A 17,892-nucleotide genomic window follows, 5' to 3' on the forward strand; every position below is an offset into this window, starting at 1 on the left:
GGGCCCGGGCCTGCCTGCGGCCGCCGCTATCTCCGCGATCGCGGTGGGAGTGAGCGAGCGATACCCTCTCGCCGACTCCTCGCGAGTGGGAGCCGGGGGGGCGCCCTGCGGTGTACGGCTGCTTCTCCACAGCCCCCGCCTTGCCCCTCGGTGGCGCTTGCCTTGGCCGGAGGAACGCTTGGCCCGGTTTAGGCGCTCCCTGCCAGGCCCCGCTCCAGAAGGGTTGTCACGACGGGGCACTGAGGCGGATGACACTGGGCCACGCTTGGAGGCCTTCCCTTTTCTTCCTTCCTCTTGAGTTCCGTCGTGGGGTCTGGGCCGGCAGTTAAGGCGCGGGGGCTGCGAGGTTCTGTCGTGGCAGTCAGCGGGGAAGGCTCACGTGTGAGACCCCAGCGCCCTGTCAAGCAGGTGAGCCCCCAGTCTCAGCAGAGACCAAGGGCTCGCCCCCGCTTTAACGACTTGGGGGTGTGGGAGTTGCGTGCTTCTGTTTTTCCTTTACTTCTTGACCAAAACCTTTGATTGTTGTGTAGTTTGTTCTTGTACTTCTGTGTCTTCCCTTCTTTCCATAATCTGGCTTTTACTAGACGGGACTTCTTCAGGGCAGAAACTGCCAGTTCTTGAACGTCTGGAAAAGTCCTTTCTCTGCTGTGCTAGTGTTAGTAGGAAAGAAATGACTATTAAAGAGCTAGTTCTCTTTGTGGGAGGAGAGTGTATTTGTCGGTGTCCTGAGAAGCAATACCGGTGAGGGAAGGATTATATTTTCTGTTTTGTATTTGAAAGTCTTTCTTGAGTGTGCCATGTCATGTGGCTGAGAGTGACAGTGATGTCTGTATATGTCTGGAAAAAACCCAAAAAGGTCTAGGTGTATACAGCCTGTGTCACGGTGCTCTCAAATTCTGAGAGTCGGTGGTGTGGTCTAAACTAAGAGAATATGAGACCAAAGACTTATTCAGCAACTAGAGCTGTTATTTTCAGTGTGAGTGGCTGTACTGCGGCTCTGACGGAGAATCTTTCACTAGTGGAAACCCCTAGGCTTGCTAAGTGTCGTGGAGCTCATGAGCCAGTAGAAGTAAGGCATACAAATTCTGTTACCTGCTCCTTAGGGAGAGACATGGAAATAGCACTACAAAAAGTGCTATTAGAGACTTCTTCCCTGGATATTTTCTTTGATTCTATCTCAAATTGTTGTCTCTGATCATGCAGTTTCTTTAAAGGAGAAAGTCAGAAGGCAGCAGTGGTGTCTGGAATTTGAGCATTATCAGTCTTGCGTGGTTAGAAGTGTCTTCATAAAAGAGTGGATAAATGAAAATGGGGTTAAGGACAATTTAAAATCTGAAAGAAAAGAAAAAGTACAGCTCTTTGCTTTTTTCCTTTTGGATAATGAATAATTATTAAAAGGAGCTTAACGTAAGTATCTTTCAAATTGTTAGAGAAAGACATGCATTTGTCAATACTGGAAAGCTTACTGTAGTTGTAATGAAATTAAAATATCTGGTCTGTTATACAACTAGTAACTTAAAGTTCCTGTTTGACCTTCAAATATGTCAAATTTAACATCGATTAGTTAAGGTTTGAAGAGTAATATAATTTTGTTACAGAATTATTTCTTTGTCAGTCTGTCAACGGCAAAAATTAATAGATAATTCTTGACCTAGAAAGGTGATATTGAAGTTCCGATCACTGAGTCTTCCAGTAAACTTAATTTTGAAAAGATATTAGTGAAACTTTGCTGAACAATTATTACTTATGCCATAATACAAAAGCAGTGTCTTTGAATAAGAGAACTTAAAAGTTTCAGAAGCCACAAATAGATGTGAAAGGTATGGTCAACCGAATCTGTAAAGACCTTTTACTGAGGATCTTTGCTAGTTTTCAGACTCTTGGGCAGATTAACTTCTGCATCATTAACATCATTTCAGTTCTCATGAAGACATCATCTTTAACTGCCCAAGGCAAATGTCTCAAATAATGCTACTTTCTAGGCTTTCTGTCTGATTTGCAGCCTAAGTCATATTAGAAGGAACAGTTACAGGCGGTTGCTGATGTCTATGAAGTTCTGTAGTAGCAGCCACAAAACTTACTAGAGTCTAATGGATTTATTCACTGTGTTGCTGTGGCACAGGATTGACAGCAGGCCTACTTTTTTGCGGGCTATGAAAGAGAGCAGCATGCTATTTTCTGGAAAAATGTGAAAGGCTGAGAAACTTCCTTTCAAACGGTACTATATCTGCCACCTTTCGAAAGGTAAAAGGGTAATGCTGAAGACAGCAAATTGTCAAAAATTGTTGGATATAGAAATAAAATTTGTAGGTTTTTTTTTTAATTGATTATCAAAGAAACTTTAAAGCTAAGCATTTTTTGAAGGGATGGAAGAGGGTGGGAATGCCAAATTCAGAGTCTGACAAGGAAGCTGATAAAGTGCTTACCGCATGAACGTTTTATATTTTTCATAGGTGGCATGAAACGTCCTGTTTGTAAGCATATACATAAGGAATGCTCTTGGCACACCTTGATAAGTTACTTTGGCCTAAACATCGATTGCCTCTTGTAAAAACCTGTAAGTAAAATAAATGTAATTTGATTTGAGATTGCTTTGATGATTTGCTTTCTGATCACAGTTAGCATGGTCTGCCTCTAAAAGGAAAAGCGAATATCAGTTACCTTATTTTGTAAAACAGGCAAATCTTCGGTTATATTAACTGACACTGTAACAACAGTTGACAGACACTCTAAAAGTTGAATCAATTATTGTGTTTTACAGAAATGGCAGCTCAGAAAAGGAAGTCTATGTTAGTAGAGCCTTCTGCTAAACGTCCAAAGCTGGACAAGAACAGCAAACCGTCATCGGCGAAGAAAGAAAAGGAGGTGTCAGATACAAAACATGTCTCAAATAAATCAAAGCCTAATCAGTGTGCAGTGCAGGAGAAAACTGTTCTCAAAACCTCTGTCAAATCAAACAGGTCAGTGACAGAAAAATAAGTAATTGTTCTAGGTTATCTTCCTAGACTAAATTAGTGCAGCAACAATCTAAGCAGAATGAATTTAAGTTAAAGATACAGCTAAATAGTTAAATAGTAGTAGTGGGAAGATCAGCCTTAAATCATTAAGTAAGATATCTGCTACACGATCTTTCTGTGGAATCATGTTAGTGTCTCAAAATCCAGAGACTTCCTCCAAAAAAGGTTCTGAAGTGAAAATAAATCTAATACTATAGAAGCTAATACTTCATTTGAAAGCCACAAGTGTCAACAATGAAAAACTGCTAGAGATGTTAAAAACCATTCATCTGGGGTTCATAGTTCAGTCTTGCCGTGCATAAAAAACATTAAGTACTACACTTAAGAGTAACCAGGTGGAAGTGAAGTCTTTTTAGAATGATTCTAGAGAAAATTCTTCTAAAAGTATTGAGGGTGTAAGATCAAGTGTTTTAAAAAAGAAAAGAAAAAAGTTAGAGGCAGAGGCTGGTAGGAATGAGAAGAGTCTTATGACAAATTCTACTTTCTGGATGCTGAAAAAATAATTATTTGAATCTTTCAGTGACAACACCAATGAACCTAAACTAGGAATGCGCATGACTACAAGATCATCAGGATTCAACTCAAATGATAAAACAATACCTGACAAAAAGGTCCAACAGCAGCCTAAATCTACAAAAAGTAAGGAGGTATGCCAGATAAAATCTGTGCAAGAAATTCCGAAGTCAAAATGCGTAATTGCGCCAAATGAGCCAGTAATGAGGAGATCACAGAGACTGCAGCAGTTAGCACCTGTACATGTACCAGCAAGATCCCTGCGCAACAGAGAAATTAAAGAAGAAAAAGCTTTGGAAGTTAAACAAAGTAGCCAGGCAAAAAGACATGCTCACAGTGTTGCAGCAAAAGTACTTAAATCTGCTGGAGTGAAAACGGAACAGAAAAACACAAAAATAAAGCCAAACAATACAAATGAGGATAAAGAAATACATGTAGAAGTGACCAGCTCTCTGAAAGAGAAAAAATGTAAAGCAGACAATAAAAATGATAATTCCAACAGTTTTCAACACAACCTTCAAGGGTCATCGTTGTGTTCTGTTGAGAGTCTTGAGGAAGTTAAGAAAGACCAAACGGGCCCTGTATCTCCTATTCCTAGCAACACAAAGAAAGTGGAAACAGATTCTCTGAAGCCAAATTCTAAGACAGTAACTAAGGAAAAGCAACAAATGCATCAGAATGTAAAAAGCAGTACAAAACCAAAAAAGATTTCACAGCCATCTGCAAGTGAAACAAATGTGGCTGATCAGCCAGAGAACGATGCGAAATCCAAAAGGGTAAGCATCCTTGAACTTTGTGAAGAAATTGCAGGTGAGATTGAGTCAGATACAGTAGAGGTGAAAAAAGATTCCCCTAATGCCGAGTATAGCAAAACAGGAGAAAAGCATGCCGACACACAGCTTCAACAAAGTGAAATGCTTACTCAGAAAGAACCTAGTCAAAGTACTCAATGCAAACGTTTTTTCCCTAGCAAAAAAGGAATGCCTGTCAAATGCACTCTGAATGGTAGAAATAACTCCTCAAACAAAAACTCTAAATGGACCAAAATTAAATTACTGAAAGCTAGTAACATGAAGCAAAGTAACTTAATTTCTGCAAATGCCCCCAAGCTTTCTTTGTTGAAAGATTACCCTGAAGTTTCAGAGGCGAGTCAAATAGCTACAGAAGCAGAGCTTTTGAACGCACAAGGCAAGCTGTCAATAACAGGACTCTCTGAGAATGAAAGTGCATCTCGTGTGCAGGAGAGATCAGATCCTTCATCTGAAAGAGCTGGAGCTAAAGAAGTGACATTAGAAATAAAACAGCCCACAAAGAGAGGTGCAGAAAATGGTTTGTTGCGTAATTTGACAAAACATTTATGTGAGCCAAGACCAGATGAGGTAAGTCATTTTAATTATGGTGTATGGTGGGAGGATGTTCTAAATCTGTTCTGTTTTCTGAGAATGCCATGCTCAGAAAGTTTGTTTTAACAATTACTTTATTTTACAGCAACTTAGAATTTTCAGATGTATTAAAGATCCTTTACTGGTGCGTTGGCATAGACGGGATGATAGTAAGCTGGAAAATGAATCTGTTCCACCCTCCTAAATTCTGTAGTTACCTAAATGTTGATTGATAAAATTTCCTGCTGGAGCTGGAGGTTGTACATGTGCATCTGGACACTTTTTGATGACTTAAGCTTGCATAGCTGTTCTGTCCTGAAAAGGTGTATTAAAAGAAATGAGAGGGAAAAAAGTGTTCTCTGTCTGAATGAGCTTCTATTAAACTTTAAGATTTTAAGGACAAAGGTGTTCTATAGGAAATACTTTACAAGCTTATATATAAAATGAAAAAGATTTTTTTCAAAATTAGTACCACAAACTTCAATATGGACTAGCTAATCAGTTGCATTTTGTTTGCTTAAAATAATGTAGGAATTGGAGAACTGGTGGTGTATTCAATTAACTTAGTTAACAGAGTGATTTTGTTAATAGGTTAGAGGCATTAAATTGTTTTTTTAATTTAATGTTTTCTGTTTTGTTTAGAACTTTCGATTACATTTGGAATCAAGTCCAGAAAGTTCTCCAGTAAAGTATGTTACAGCTCCTAAACCGCCAAAACAATTAAAAAAAGAACCCGGAGAAAGTGAACCTCAAGGTAACTGTTTACTACTAATTTTTCCTCTTCTTCTGACCAGTTACATGGGAAACGTAAGTATTCCTTCCAGAGGAGTGTTTCACAGAATAAGGTACAGTTGGTGCAGAACTGAACTTACGGGATTGGAATGGTTCACCAGGGTTTTCATATTTCTTTGTGTGTCACAGCCATGGCCGCTTTAGTAGCAGCGAGTGTCCTTTTATGTCTGGGCTGTGTAGTTTGAAAGAGCGGTGTCTTTTTCTGCCTCGCTCTGCTTTTAGTGCGTCTTTGTGCTTTATGCATGAATATTTTAATGCTTAAATCTCCATTTGAGTAAAAGTGAAGTGACAACTTTTAAAAAAACCAACCAACCAAACAGAAAAAAACCTAACCAAATCCTTTCCTTTTCCGTGTAATAAAGTAGTAAAACGTCCATATTTCAATTGGGTTCTTCTCTTGGATCGGTTTCTGTTAAGGATTCTCTGTTGGTTACCTTTGAATAAGTATCTGTATTTCTTTCTCCTAAATCATTCTACTTGATCTTGACCAGATTATAAATTGAGTAATCACTCGCCTGTTTTCATTACCCAGTTTTCATTTATCAGCCTGTGAATGTGGTTTGTCAAACCTTATGATGAATATTTTGACTGAAGTACATTTGACTAAGAAATATTATCAATGGATCACTAACATATCTGTTCATTAACTTCCCTCTTGATATTTCATCCTTTTGGTTTTGGGTTTTTGGTTTGTAGGGGTTTTTGGTTTGGTTTGAGTTTTGTTTTTTTGTTGGTTTTTTGGGGTTTTTTTGTTTTTTAATCTGAACCTGATTTTGAGTGCCCTGTTTAACTATTTAGTTTGTTTTTTTCTTTCTTTTGCTATTCTTGATTGTTTCTTTTGCTTAAGTGTTATAGAACACACCTCAGATGGGGGGCATACTGTACATTTATGATTCTAATACTATACATAGAGCTATTTATATGGTTGTTGGTATAAACAGGTTTAAACTCCTATATAGTTTCACTACTGACCTTGTTTAGCTGCTGGGAAACTGTTCTGCAGAACTGCTGTGGAAATGTTGAAGAAAATTGCATACTTTTTTAAGTATATATGGAGAAACATCTGAATACTGCCTCGAGGTTGTATCTTTTTTTATTGGCCATGAACAAATTGCAATATTGTCTTGAATATGTTTTTGCAAATCACTATTTGTGTAGTTCAGATTTCCTTTGCAACTAAAAACTTGATAAGTTATAATCTTTGATTAATTGTAGGTTTGGCTCCCAAGCAGTTGACGCAAACTTCATTTACAAATCAAGCTTCTGAAACTGAGAACAGGTATAGTATTTCATACATTATGAAATTACAGTAACTTTCCATAGAGTTATGAGAGGTTTTATTATAAGACTGTTCTACCCACCCTCAACTTTCAGTTTCAAATAAGTGACTTGTCCTTTATAAAAATAGACTTTCATTTTCCCAGTTATTAAGGGATGTTTTTATTTTGTTAAGAAAATTATTAAGCAAGATATTTGTAACTGCACATTTATTTTAAAAAGTAGAATTTAACAGAATTGGGAAAACATTTGTAATGGTCTCTTCCTCAAATCAGATGATAACCAGAGAGTATGGGAAGGGTTTACCACATGATTTTCACTTACTGAATTACTTCACTTACTTCTGGAAGAGTTTTCTAATCCTTAAAATATGGGAGTCTTGTATATATGAAATCTTTCTAGGTGGGGAAGAGGGGATTTAATTTGGGATTGTTTTGTGATTGCTGTGAAATGAAGGTGTCAGCTGCCATATAAAAAATGATTCTTGTTCTTACTACTAACTAAATTGTTCTTACTACTAACGGTTCAAATTTACATTTTATCCTTGATCATGGTGACTGTTGAAGTTTTTGAACAATTCTGGCATAGTCTCTGGTTTTAGCCAATTACAAGCTAAAGACAATAATTTCTTCATACTCGATACCTTTAACAGCAACATAGTTGGCACAGTGGTTAGTATATTGATACTGTTTTCTATATTCATAATGGAGACAAGAAGAAATGATGCAGTACACTTTCAGTACATCTATCTGTGAGGCCAGATTAACAATTCTGACTAACCAGGCCTTTTGTACATGTTGAAAAACTCTACTACTATGGGATTTCACAGAAGATGGGTGGTAAGGTAGATGTAAAATTAGCTAAAAGAATATTTTTAGATTTTTCAATAAATATTACAATAACTTTGATTTTTCATATTTTTATTCTCAACTGCCAAACAGCTTTATGGTATCTACTCAAATTTATTATTAACTGAAAAAGCCCATATTGCTTTACTATTATTTGGATATATATTTTTCTTGTGAGAGCTTTCTTACTCTGCTTGCCATATGCTATCCAAGATTTAGGCCATCATTCTTTCTGTGGTACTCCTGCCATAACATAGAGTAATGTGCATATGTACAGTGTAGCTCTCTTTAGGGCTTTGTAGGAAAAGGTTGCAGCGGGAAAAGGCTAAACCTTGAAGTAGCTACTTAATGCAAATTTTGGGGCACATGACAGGAATAAAAAAAATTAGCTCTGATTTAGCACAAAAAATGCTGTTTTAAAAATGTCTGGCAAGAGTTTTTATTTTTGAAAAAGCTCAATGAATTAACCTGCTACAGGTACTACAGCAGCTGCTACAATTAAGTGTTTGGCACTATATCCTTAGTTTGCTCAGAAACAGAAAATACGTGAATACTTAGTTGAAGTACGATTATTTTTGTGTGTGTTTTGCTTTAGTGTTCTCCGCAAGTTTTATCCAAACCTGGAATTAATGTTATTTTTCCCCTGAATATAGCAGCAAGTTCGTAGAATAACTTTGTTGCTGATGTATTATACTACTTTCCAGTGTTTCTTTCAGTCGTGACAAGGGGAAACTTAAACTGAGTGAGAGAGATTCCAGTGATATCCATCCATTTTATTCCTCAGGTCCTCTTCTTCCTCCCTTCACTGCCAGCCATTAGAAGAGAATAAGTTTGAATTGAATTTGAGAGATTTATGAGATCTGTTTTATATTGCCCACTTATATTTGTGGGAATATTTACATGGTCTGCTTTAGCAGCCTGATGTATGATACCTAAAACTAGAAACCTAAACCTTACGTGGGAAATATATAGCATTAGGCACCGTCAGTCATGCTCTGAAAATGCCTCAGTTAAATGCATGTGTTAATGGTTGTGACTAACCTACCCCGCTTGCTTATAAATTCAATTTTTTTTTCATTAAAAAAGTTCTTGTAATTAGGCTAGTCACAAAGTAAATTTTTTGGTTAATCCTTTTATTTCCTTATTTTTCTATTTGAATTACAAATTAAAATATATAGGACTGTGTTTTGGGTACTTAACTTGGATTTGCATCTTGTTAAAGTTTAGTTACACTAATCACAACGGCTTTGAGTATTTAGGATGACATGTATAAGCAGTCCCTTTTTTAACATGAAATATATTTATATTTCAAGGGTTCCATTGTCAAATCCTTCATTAGCATCAAAATGCAGCAACTTCCTACTATCTGAGGAACATATTCAGAAGCTAAAAGAAGCAGGAAAAGATGGTGATAAGCAGCTGATCATAGTAAGTAATACCCTTTTAGTAAGGCTTAAAACTTCTCGAAGAAATTACTTTTGAATTTGCAGTGCTGTGTTTTTATGAACTTGTCTAAAAGTCATTACTTAAACATACTACTATTGCCATTGTAAATGATTTTTGAAAGTAGAACCTGGTCTAGATTGTCATTCAGTATTGATGGAAAAAATGGTGGCAGACAGACTTAACATTTAAAGCTGATTCTTGTTAAAACAAACTTCTGCATTTTTTAATAGAATGGCTGTTCAGTAAAAATACAGTTGTTTTAGGGAGAATGAACTTGCCTTTACTTATGTGCAAAATCTCAGTTTCTTAAAATTTCAGAATTATAGGGGGAGTGCATCTGGCAGATTGTGTGCAAAATTAATATCAACAGATTTATTCCTGCATGATTCAAACGTCCATTGTTCTGAGACAAACATAAAGATTTTCCTGTGGATACACTCATTTTCACCATAATATTTAAGCAGCAATACTAGTTTGGTTATTTGTTCTTACCCTTACCTGCATTTGGCAGCTAATAGCAAACATCTCTTTTAAAACAAGAAAATGCAGAATGAGAAGGAAGAGAGTGACGCACAAGTTGTTTTTCTATCTTGTAGAATCACACAACTTGATAGTGAAACAATTGGAGGTTTTGGTTGTGTTTCGTTTTATGTTTTTAATAATCCACACATCAGATAATCCTTGAGAAATGAAAGGCTGGAGCTGGGAAGTTACAGAGGTAGAGGAATCCAGGCCATTAGGAAGGAGGACTCTGTAGTAAGCTTCTTAGGAAATTAACCCCTCTCACATATAACTGGTGGTCTTGCTAAATTGCAGTTTTTTAATGTAATACATGGATTATACACATGAAAATTTTAACTAAAATAGAACCAGGTGAGTTCCGAACACTCTCTTATATCCATACTGAAATATTTTAAAATCAAAGCTTCTGAGAACTAAATTGATAAACACATCCTTGATTTGCCTAAAGTGATACAAATCTAGGTGCTTGAATGCCTAGTCACAGGATGATAAATGAACTGTATCTAACATTTACGAAGTATTTCAGCTGTTGCTTCTTTGAAACTCATTTTACCAACGGAGTTAAAATGCATGATTAAATGTCTTAACTATCTTAAAAGGTCTCTAAGAATATTCCTTTTCATTTCAGTAAAGCTAACTTAATTTCTGCTCGTACAGTAATAGAGCTTGACTGAAGAGTTGCTAGGATTTTTGACAAGAAGAAATACATAACTTTCTGGTTAACCTCTGAAGAGAGGTTGCGTAGCTCTCCTCGACAGTATTCATACATGGAGATTTTTTTGTAACTTATTGACTATGCTGGTAGTATTCTTGTTTTCAGCCCAAATTAGGAGAGTAATATTTTTTCCCTAGGTATTCAACAGTAAAAATTTTAAATTATTTACCTAGCAAAATTTTAGAATATAGAGAACGGGTCATCAATGAAGAACACTGAGGAGAATGGGAGAGACCTAGTTTCTTGTTTTCTGTGTGTATTTCTGGAAAATGCAAGTGAGCACTGTATTTAATTTTTAAATGTGAAGGTAACAGCTTCATAGTATCTAATATATTTCAGCACTTCATACAAGTCTAATTTAACTCACTTTGATTTCATTGAGTTCAGAGTAGGCTTTTTATTGTGTTGAAAGGGCATTTTGGTAATGCCTGTAGTTCTCTTTACCAAGAAAGCATTAGGTAAGGTATTGCTCTGTTATTCTTTTACGGAATGGGGAACTGCTTTTAGCATTGTCAAAAGATATAGAGGAACCCAAATATTTGTTAAGCCATTTTGTAAAATACTATCCTTGACGTTAGTTACTGTGGAGACGAGACATAGTTATGTCTAGAATAGTTTGTGCTAGCATCTGGAGGGGAAAAATCGCTAAATTGACTTGTAAAGTACCAGACTTTGCTCCTACAAATACTCAAAAGATTGGGGATTAAATGCATGCAACAAAATAAGGTACATTTTGTAATTAATAGTGTTGTTTGCAAAACCATGGTGAATTAAGTCTTAAATGTTGATTCTGAATGGCTGGACTTTTTTTTTTTTTTTAAATGTTTTCAAAGGTCTTTATGTACTTCTGTAGCAATCCTCTGAGAACAGAGAAAAGATTCATTTGGTTTAAAAGCTGTTCAGGTTGAAACTTCTCCTATACAGAGAGCAGTCTTACTACACACAGCCAAATCACTTAAATTAGTATTTATAGGGTCTGTAAAAATTTTATAGTTAATAGCTATAAATCATTTTTATTTCAAGTTTCTGACGCGTTGTATTAAGAGAAGCAGTTTCATTATTCTTCTTTACCTTGAATAAAGTTGGGAAGTCATGCTTTTATTCTTAGCAAGGAACATTTAACTTGAACTTTGTTACACTTTTTAAAAAAACTAAATGCCTGAAAGGTGCAATTTTGGGCTCTGTACTGTGAGATTTGATTTCTTTTGGAGATCTGTCAAGCCAGTCCATCTTAATGTATGTACAGAACCCTTTTTTTTCTTTTTGTAACCAAAGGAGGAAAATTAGTTGGGCTTAGTTTGACTCACCACATTCTCTTTGTTTTGCTGGTTTTTTGCTGCTGAATTTTCCTAGTCTTTTGTATTTAAGTTTGACATCTGTCCTTTTAATTGTCTTTACAGTATCTGAGGCTTAGAGTCTGGGATATTACAATACTACCTGTGTATTCTAACCTTTCCATTTCCTGAGCTATATTTAGAGAGGTGTTATGGTAAAACTAGTCTTTGTTTTCCACAATATGCTTTGGGGTTTTATATTTAATCCTTAAAGATGTATCTTACCTTCCTTCTTCTCCCATAGGATTGCTATAATGAATAGATTAATTTTCTATTTTTCTTAAGTAATATAATCTTTAACAAGCTTTAAGGCTATTTGACCGTAACAGAAGGAAAATAATACAACTTCCATTTGTAGAAGAAATATTTAGTAGCTGTACTTGCACCATTCTCTTTCTTGGTACACATCATCTAGTTACCTGAGCAGTTTTCAAACATAAAATTATCTTCATTTTGTAGAGGTACAACTAAGGCAAAAGATGAGTTGTTTCTGTTTTATTCAGATTTGCTTGCTGTCACACATATTAAAAAGCAAGTCTCTTCAGAGTGTAGAGCTTCAGCTGAAAACAGCAAGGAATCTAATGCTACAACAAACTTCATAAAACAAACAGCAACAGGAAACAGTGGTGTTTGAAGTAATGTGCAAAGATTTAGGTTCAGACCTTGGAAAGTATGATCTGTTTTTCTGGAGGAAAGAAATTAAGATTGAGGCTAAAAATGTTATGTTCCAAATCCATGACTTGGTGTTTAGAGAAGTAGTCTGTTCTGAATATTTGTGAACTGTACCCTCTTAAACTTTATTTAAATGTTCAGTTGGTAGGTTGACAGGTTATGTGAAGCTCCTTATTGGAAGTTCTATGGAGTAATGCACTAAAATTGTTTTTTACTTTCCAAGTACTTGAATCTAATGTGCAAATACGAGAACTGGAATGTGAAATCATCTGTTCCTTTAACTTCTGAAATGGAAAGAAATACAAATGTGCAAAGCATATGTTTTCAGTTTTCATAAAATGAGATATGCTTTACATCCAAGACAAGGAAAGTCAGTTGTTTGCTTCTTGGAAAAGTTCTGCTTGCCTGCCAGATCTAGGACAGAATTTTGACCATAAGAATAGGAATTGATAAAAGCATTAATGCAACACAGGAATGTTCTAAATAATGACCTATGAGGTACAGGGATACTTCTTCCACTTCATGCCACTAAGGAGACATGAAAATTAAGCGAGTCTTTTGAAAATGGTACTCATCAATTTTAAGAAGGAACGTGTAAAAAGAATGAACAGTGAAAACAGATCACCGAAGTGATAAAAAGATAGTATAGAGTTACAGAGCCTTTTCTGCCTTTCTAGAGATCTGAGTTAATGCCTGGGTGCAAGCAAACATGATTAAATGTAGGTGATCTTTATAAGTATCAGCAAATGCATGGATCAGGATTGCCTGATGGAAGATGCTTTTGATTCTGAGGTTTGCATTGGTGCTATATGTGGAAGTGATGTGGAAGCTAATTCAGTTTACACATTTGGATATCATACTTGAATTTTTCCTTACATATATCTTGGTTAAACTTGAACATAGTTTCCTGTTTGACTGAAATAGGTAATATGTCAAAGAAATATTTTGGTTTAAGCTGAAAACACAATCCTTAGTGCAAATAAAAAGTGTAAAAGTATTTCTTATGAGCCTGAAGAAAGTTGCATAGCTATCATTTAAAGTTGCTGTTTTCTTCTTTAAACTGGTATAGTCCGGTTGGCAGTTTCTCTGAAGAATTGGATAATGGCTCTTGGGCAATCTTTTGTTGTTCACATTAGTTAAGTACTGCCTCTTTTCCTTCCTGTAATCCCAAGTGAAAACAAGGCAGTGGTTACTGCGTAAGTGACTGGGGAGGGAGTTTGGTAGTTGAGAGCAGTCACTCTTCCTTTCTTCCCACACAAATGTCACCCTTTGGGACAGCTCTGCTCTTAGGCAGGCAGTAATGGCCGTCCTTTCTTATTATCACTCCTTCCCATTTCTACTTCACCACAGCAACCCAGCTTTCTCTAGCAAATTCAGGTGGGTTGTGTTTGGTGTCCTTTGTCCTGAGGGTGAGAATGTTTTGTAAGATTAGCTGGGCACCTGATACAGGAATTCAAGGACCAAGGCTACTAACATTGTGTTGTGGGTTAACCCTGGCAGGCAGCTAAGCACCGTGCAGCTGCTCGCTCACTCCCCCCGGGTAGGATGGGTGAGAAAACTCATGGGTTGAGATAAGGAAGTTTAATAGGTAAAGCAAAAGCTGTGTGTGCAAGCAAAGCAAAACAAGGAATTCATTCACTGCTTCCCATCGGCAGGCAGGTGTTTAGCCACCCCTAGGAAAGCAGGGCTCCATCACGCAGTTGGGAAGACAAATGCGGTAACTCCAACCATCCCTGCCTTCCTCCCTCTTTCCCTCAGCTTTTATTGCTCAGCGTGACATCATATGGTATGGGATATCCCTCTGGTCAGTTGGGGTCAGCTGTCCCAGCTCTGTCCCCTCCCAGATTCTTGTGCACCCCCAGCCGACTCACTGGTGGGGTGGTATGAGAAGCAGAAAAGGCCTTGGCTCTGTGTAAGCACTGGTCAGCAACAGCTAAAACATCCCTGTATTAGCAACACTGTTTTGGTCACAAATCTACAACATAGCCCCATAGCAGCTGCTGTGAAGGAAATTAACCTTATCCCAGCCAAAACCAGCACACATTGGAACACTCTCTGTAATATACTTGAATTATGTTTTTATATGGGTTGGGAACAGATTAATAGTCCGTTGTAAATATTGTGCAGATTTGTTTTTTAACTTCGTATTTTTTTTCATATTGCTTTAGCTAATGACCAGTGAGGACATCATTTCATGATGGATAATGACTCTCCATTTCCATTTTTCAAAAATGTTAAATAAAATTAGATACATCATAGTTCCAAAAGTTTTAAGTTGATTTATATCCTTTGGCTAAAATAGCTTTTCAAAAAGATGGGTACTGGTGATGGTTTTTTCGGGGGGGGGGTTGTTGGTTGGTTTTGGGTTTTGTTTGTTTGGTTGTTTTTTGGGTTTTTTTGTTAAATTCCACAGTCTTCATTTGAAATGAAACTTGTTTCTAAGTTGGGTCATGTCTTCTGATCCTCCTGGTCAGCAAGGGGATCTACCCATCAGCTTCAGTCTTGAATGCATCTTTCGTTGAAATGGCATTCTTTGACCTTTTAATTTTCTGTGGAGAGCCCAAAAATCTTTGTGTTGTTCCTTCCTGCTCTTCTTGTATTTCCTTTCCAGCCTGCCTGTTTCTATGGCTGGGTTTTACTCTTTGTTCTGTGAAAAGATTAGAGGAAAAAATAATCTTCCTCTAACTAACACTAGGTAATCAAGAAGGAGGTGACCTAATCTGTGCCTGAAGAGAGAGGGAAAAAAAAAAAAAGGAAAAAAAAAAAAGGGCCCCTTTTCATCTCCTACAGAGGCACCAAATGCCTTTTTTGCTTGCAGGGCTCCTTATTCCACATATGGAGGATCAGCAGACATGCACCTTCTCAAAGAAGATATTGGTAAGACTTTTCTTTCTGTCTAACACAGAATTAAGAAACCCTTCTGGAGATTAAGACAACATTGTCGCAATGTTCAATTACAGTTAGCCTTGAAACACTGGATCTCATATATCCTGTGCCTATATTAATGAGGATTGTCTGAGATGTCGGTAACGCTTAATTGCCATCTACACATGCAGAATTTGCTTAGGAAATGAAAGTATCCTTGCTCTTTATTGTTACTGTTTAGAAAATTGAGTTTTAAATAGAGTAACGGATTTTTCTGCCTGCAACCCCACGTTTTCTTACATATTGCTTTGAAAAACATTTCTCTTAAGTTCTGAGAGTCAAACCTCTTACATCTTTTTCTAGTTGTGACAAGTCAACAGTTTATTCTCTGGTACCCAGTAACTAGTGTTTGCTAAGAAGATTTATTTTTTTTCCCAAAAAAATTCTAGTTTTAAGTTTTTATTTACTTTCATATGTGGTGCATAAGGTGTTCTTGGTTGTTGTTTGGGGGTTTTTTTTGTTTGTTTGGGGGTTGTTTTTTTTTATTCCTCCCTCCCCATTGGGAAGGACTGGCAGCCTTTAATGCAGTATTATTGTTTGTGAGCACTTTTTCCTTCTTGAAGCATGCCCTTTCCACTTTTGCTTATGCAATGACATCAGGTTAAAAATAGTCCGATTCTGTAGATGTTTTGTTGAAGTACAAAAATGCATTCTTCATAATTCCTGACTTTATTTTGCATGTCCTGTTTTTTGTGTTATAGTCTGCATTGGATTTACAAAGCTGCCTTTTTTTTTTTTTCCTGAAGCATTATGTCCTGTGGTGTGGCTTTGAAATAGTACTTCAGTTACACAAAAAGGTTATCTTCTTTACTACCCTCAGGATACTGTAAAATATTTGCTAAAAAGTATAGTCAGCATTTGTTAGGGCTCCAGAGTTGAAAAGATTGCTTTAGATACTGCAGTGTGGTTTTTTGCTGATATTCACATAACAAGTTTTTAATATTAACCTATGTGTGTAGCCCATTGGTACAACTGAACGCATGTAAAAATAGTAATATCAGTGAAATCCTTAAAAAACAAAAACCAAACAACAAATCCCCCACAAAAACCCAAACCCACCGACACCAGCAACATCCAAGAAAGGCAAACTGTAAAATACAATATAGCTGTACTATTCCAGGGAAATAATCTGTTCCTGGAGACTTGGAAAACAGCATATGTATTTACAAGGCAAGATGGGATGAGCTAAGGAGCCTGACAACTTTGAGGATATCCTTGCCCCAAATTTTTTGATGACTTCCTATGGAGCTAGGCTTTTTTTTTGGCTTGAGATTTGTGGTGGTAAACTAATAGATATTTTAGCTTAAATACCTTTAGCTTCTTGATCATTTGAACAGAAATTGTTTCATGAGACTTCCTGCAGTACTGATATGTGCTAAATATCTTAAGAGTTGCTTTATGTAGCTGATTTTCTAATTTACATCTTTTTTTTTGAAGTATATTCCAAGCATCAAAGTAGACTTCCTATTCCCTTATCCTACCCTAGATATAGGGGATATGTTCTCCATCTTCAAGATAGGAATTACTAAGTTCGGTTCAGTTGGTTCGTCTTAAGATAATCGCCATACATCATCCTTCCTGCTGAACTGCCTTTTTTCATCTTTCATGTATAAACCCTTGAAATGCAGCATATTTTGGTGGCCAGATGGGTACCTTGTTTTGAACTATATTGCTGCTTTAAGGGAAGTCTGCAGGTAAAATAAAATCTGTTGGATTCAGTTTTTACACCTTTAGAAACCTCATCTTATTCTGACCTTGCAAATCTAACCTCAGGGTTCATCTTTCCTTTTTCCTTCAGAAAATTAGTGTACTCCTGTTTCTCCTTCTGTATACAGTACGGAGGTATAAATTGACGTACCATTAAAGCAATGACTTCTCAGATTCAGCTTCTTTCTTTTGGCTGAGTTCCATATATGTGCTCTTAAAGAGAAGTTCAACTCTGAGTTTGCCTGGCCGGTTGTACCTTTAGTCTCTTGTTGGAAAGAAACGGATACCTACATTTTAGATTTCACTAATGACTGCTTGAAATAAGTTGCTGTTGTGTGGAGAACTGAGCTGTCATCTAGCTCTTAGATGTACTTAAACACGTCTTTGAAGATGGAAGGAGTAAGAAATGATTCGTAATCACTTTTGCTGTGTTGCAAAATGCTTTCTTCTGTAAAGTAAACTTTTTTACTATGAATATTTCCAGCGCTTAGAAAACAAAATTAAGTTCAGGTGATCTGTGTTCTTGCAAATCGTGCACTTTCAATTTGTGCACACAGATCAATTTCCTTCTAAAAAGCACCCTCAAGTCTTCTTTTGCTTATATAGCATCCTATTTTAGAGTACTAAATAACTTCTTGTTTCTCTATTACTTGTGATATATGTTAAATAGATTAAAAGTGACATTTATTGCTGCTTACATAAACTCAATTTCCAAATGTAGTTAAGAAAAAAAAGAATGTA

General features: G+C 36.5%; 1 protein-coding gene across 1 annotated transcript in view; it reads left to right on the forward strand.

Moving 5' to 3' along the window:
- The first annotated feature begins 358 nt into the window (after positions 1–358).
- The window catches only part of ESCO1 (establishment of sister chromatid cohesion N-acetyltransferase 1), a 33,729-nt gene continuing 16,195 nt past the window's right edge, over positions 359–17,892 (forward strand). Inside the window, exons 1-7 of the mRNA XM_009285645.2 lie at positions 359–408; positions 2,454–2,557; positions 2,762–2,960; positions 3,538–4,909; positions 5,555–5,666; positions 6,920–6,983; positions 9,144–9,258. Coding sequence (XP_009283920.1) covers positions 2,764–2,960; positions 3,538–4,909; positions 5,555–5,666; positions 6,920–6,983; positions 9,144–9,258 — 1,860 coding nt within the window. The 5' untranslated portion in view covers positions 359–408; positions 2,454–2,557; positions 2,762–2,763. The remainder of the gene's footprint in view (positions 409–2,453; positions 2,558–2,761; positions 2,961–3,537; positions 4,910–5,554; positions 5,667–6,919; positions 6,984–9,143; positions 9,259–17,892) is intronic.

Source organism: Aptenodytes forsteri, unplaced genomic scaffold (genome assembly GCF_000699145.1).
Source record: "Aptenodytes forsteri isolate BGI_AS27 unplaced genomic scaffold, ASM69914v1 Scaffold23, whole genome shotgun sequence".
Classification (NCBI taxonomy): domain Eukaryota; kingdom Metazoa; phylum Chordata; class Aves; order Sphenisciformes; family Spheniscidae; genus Aptenodytes; species Aptenodytes forsteri.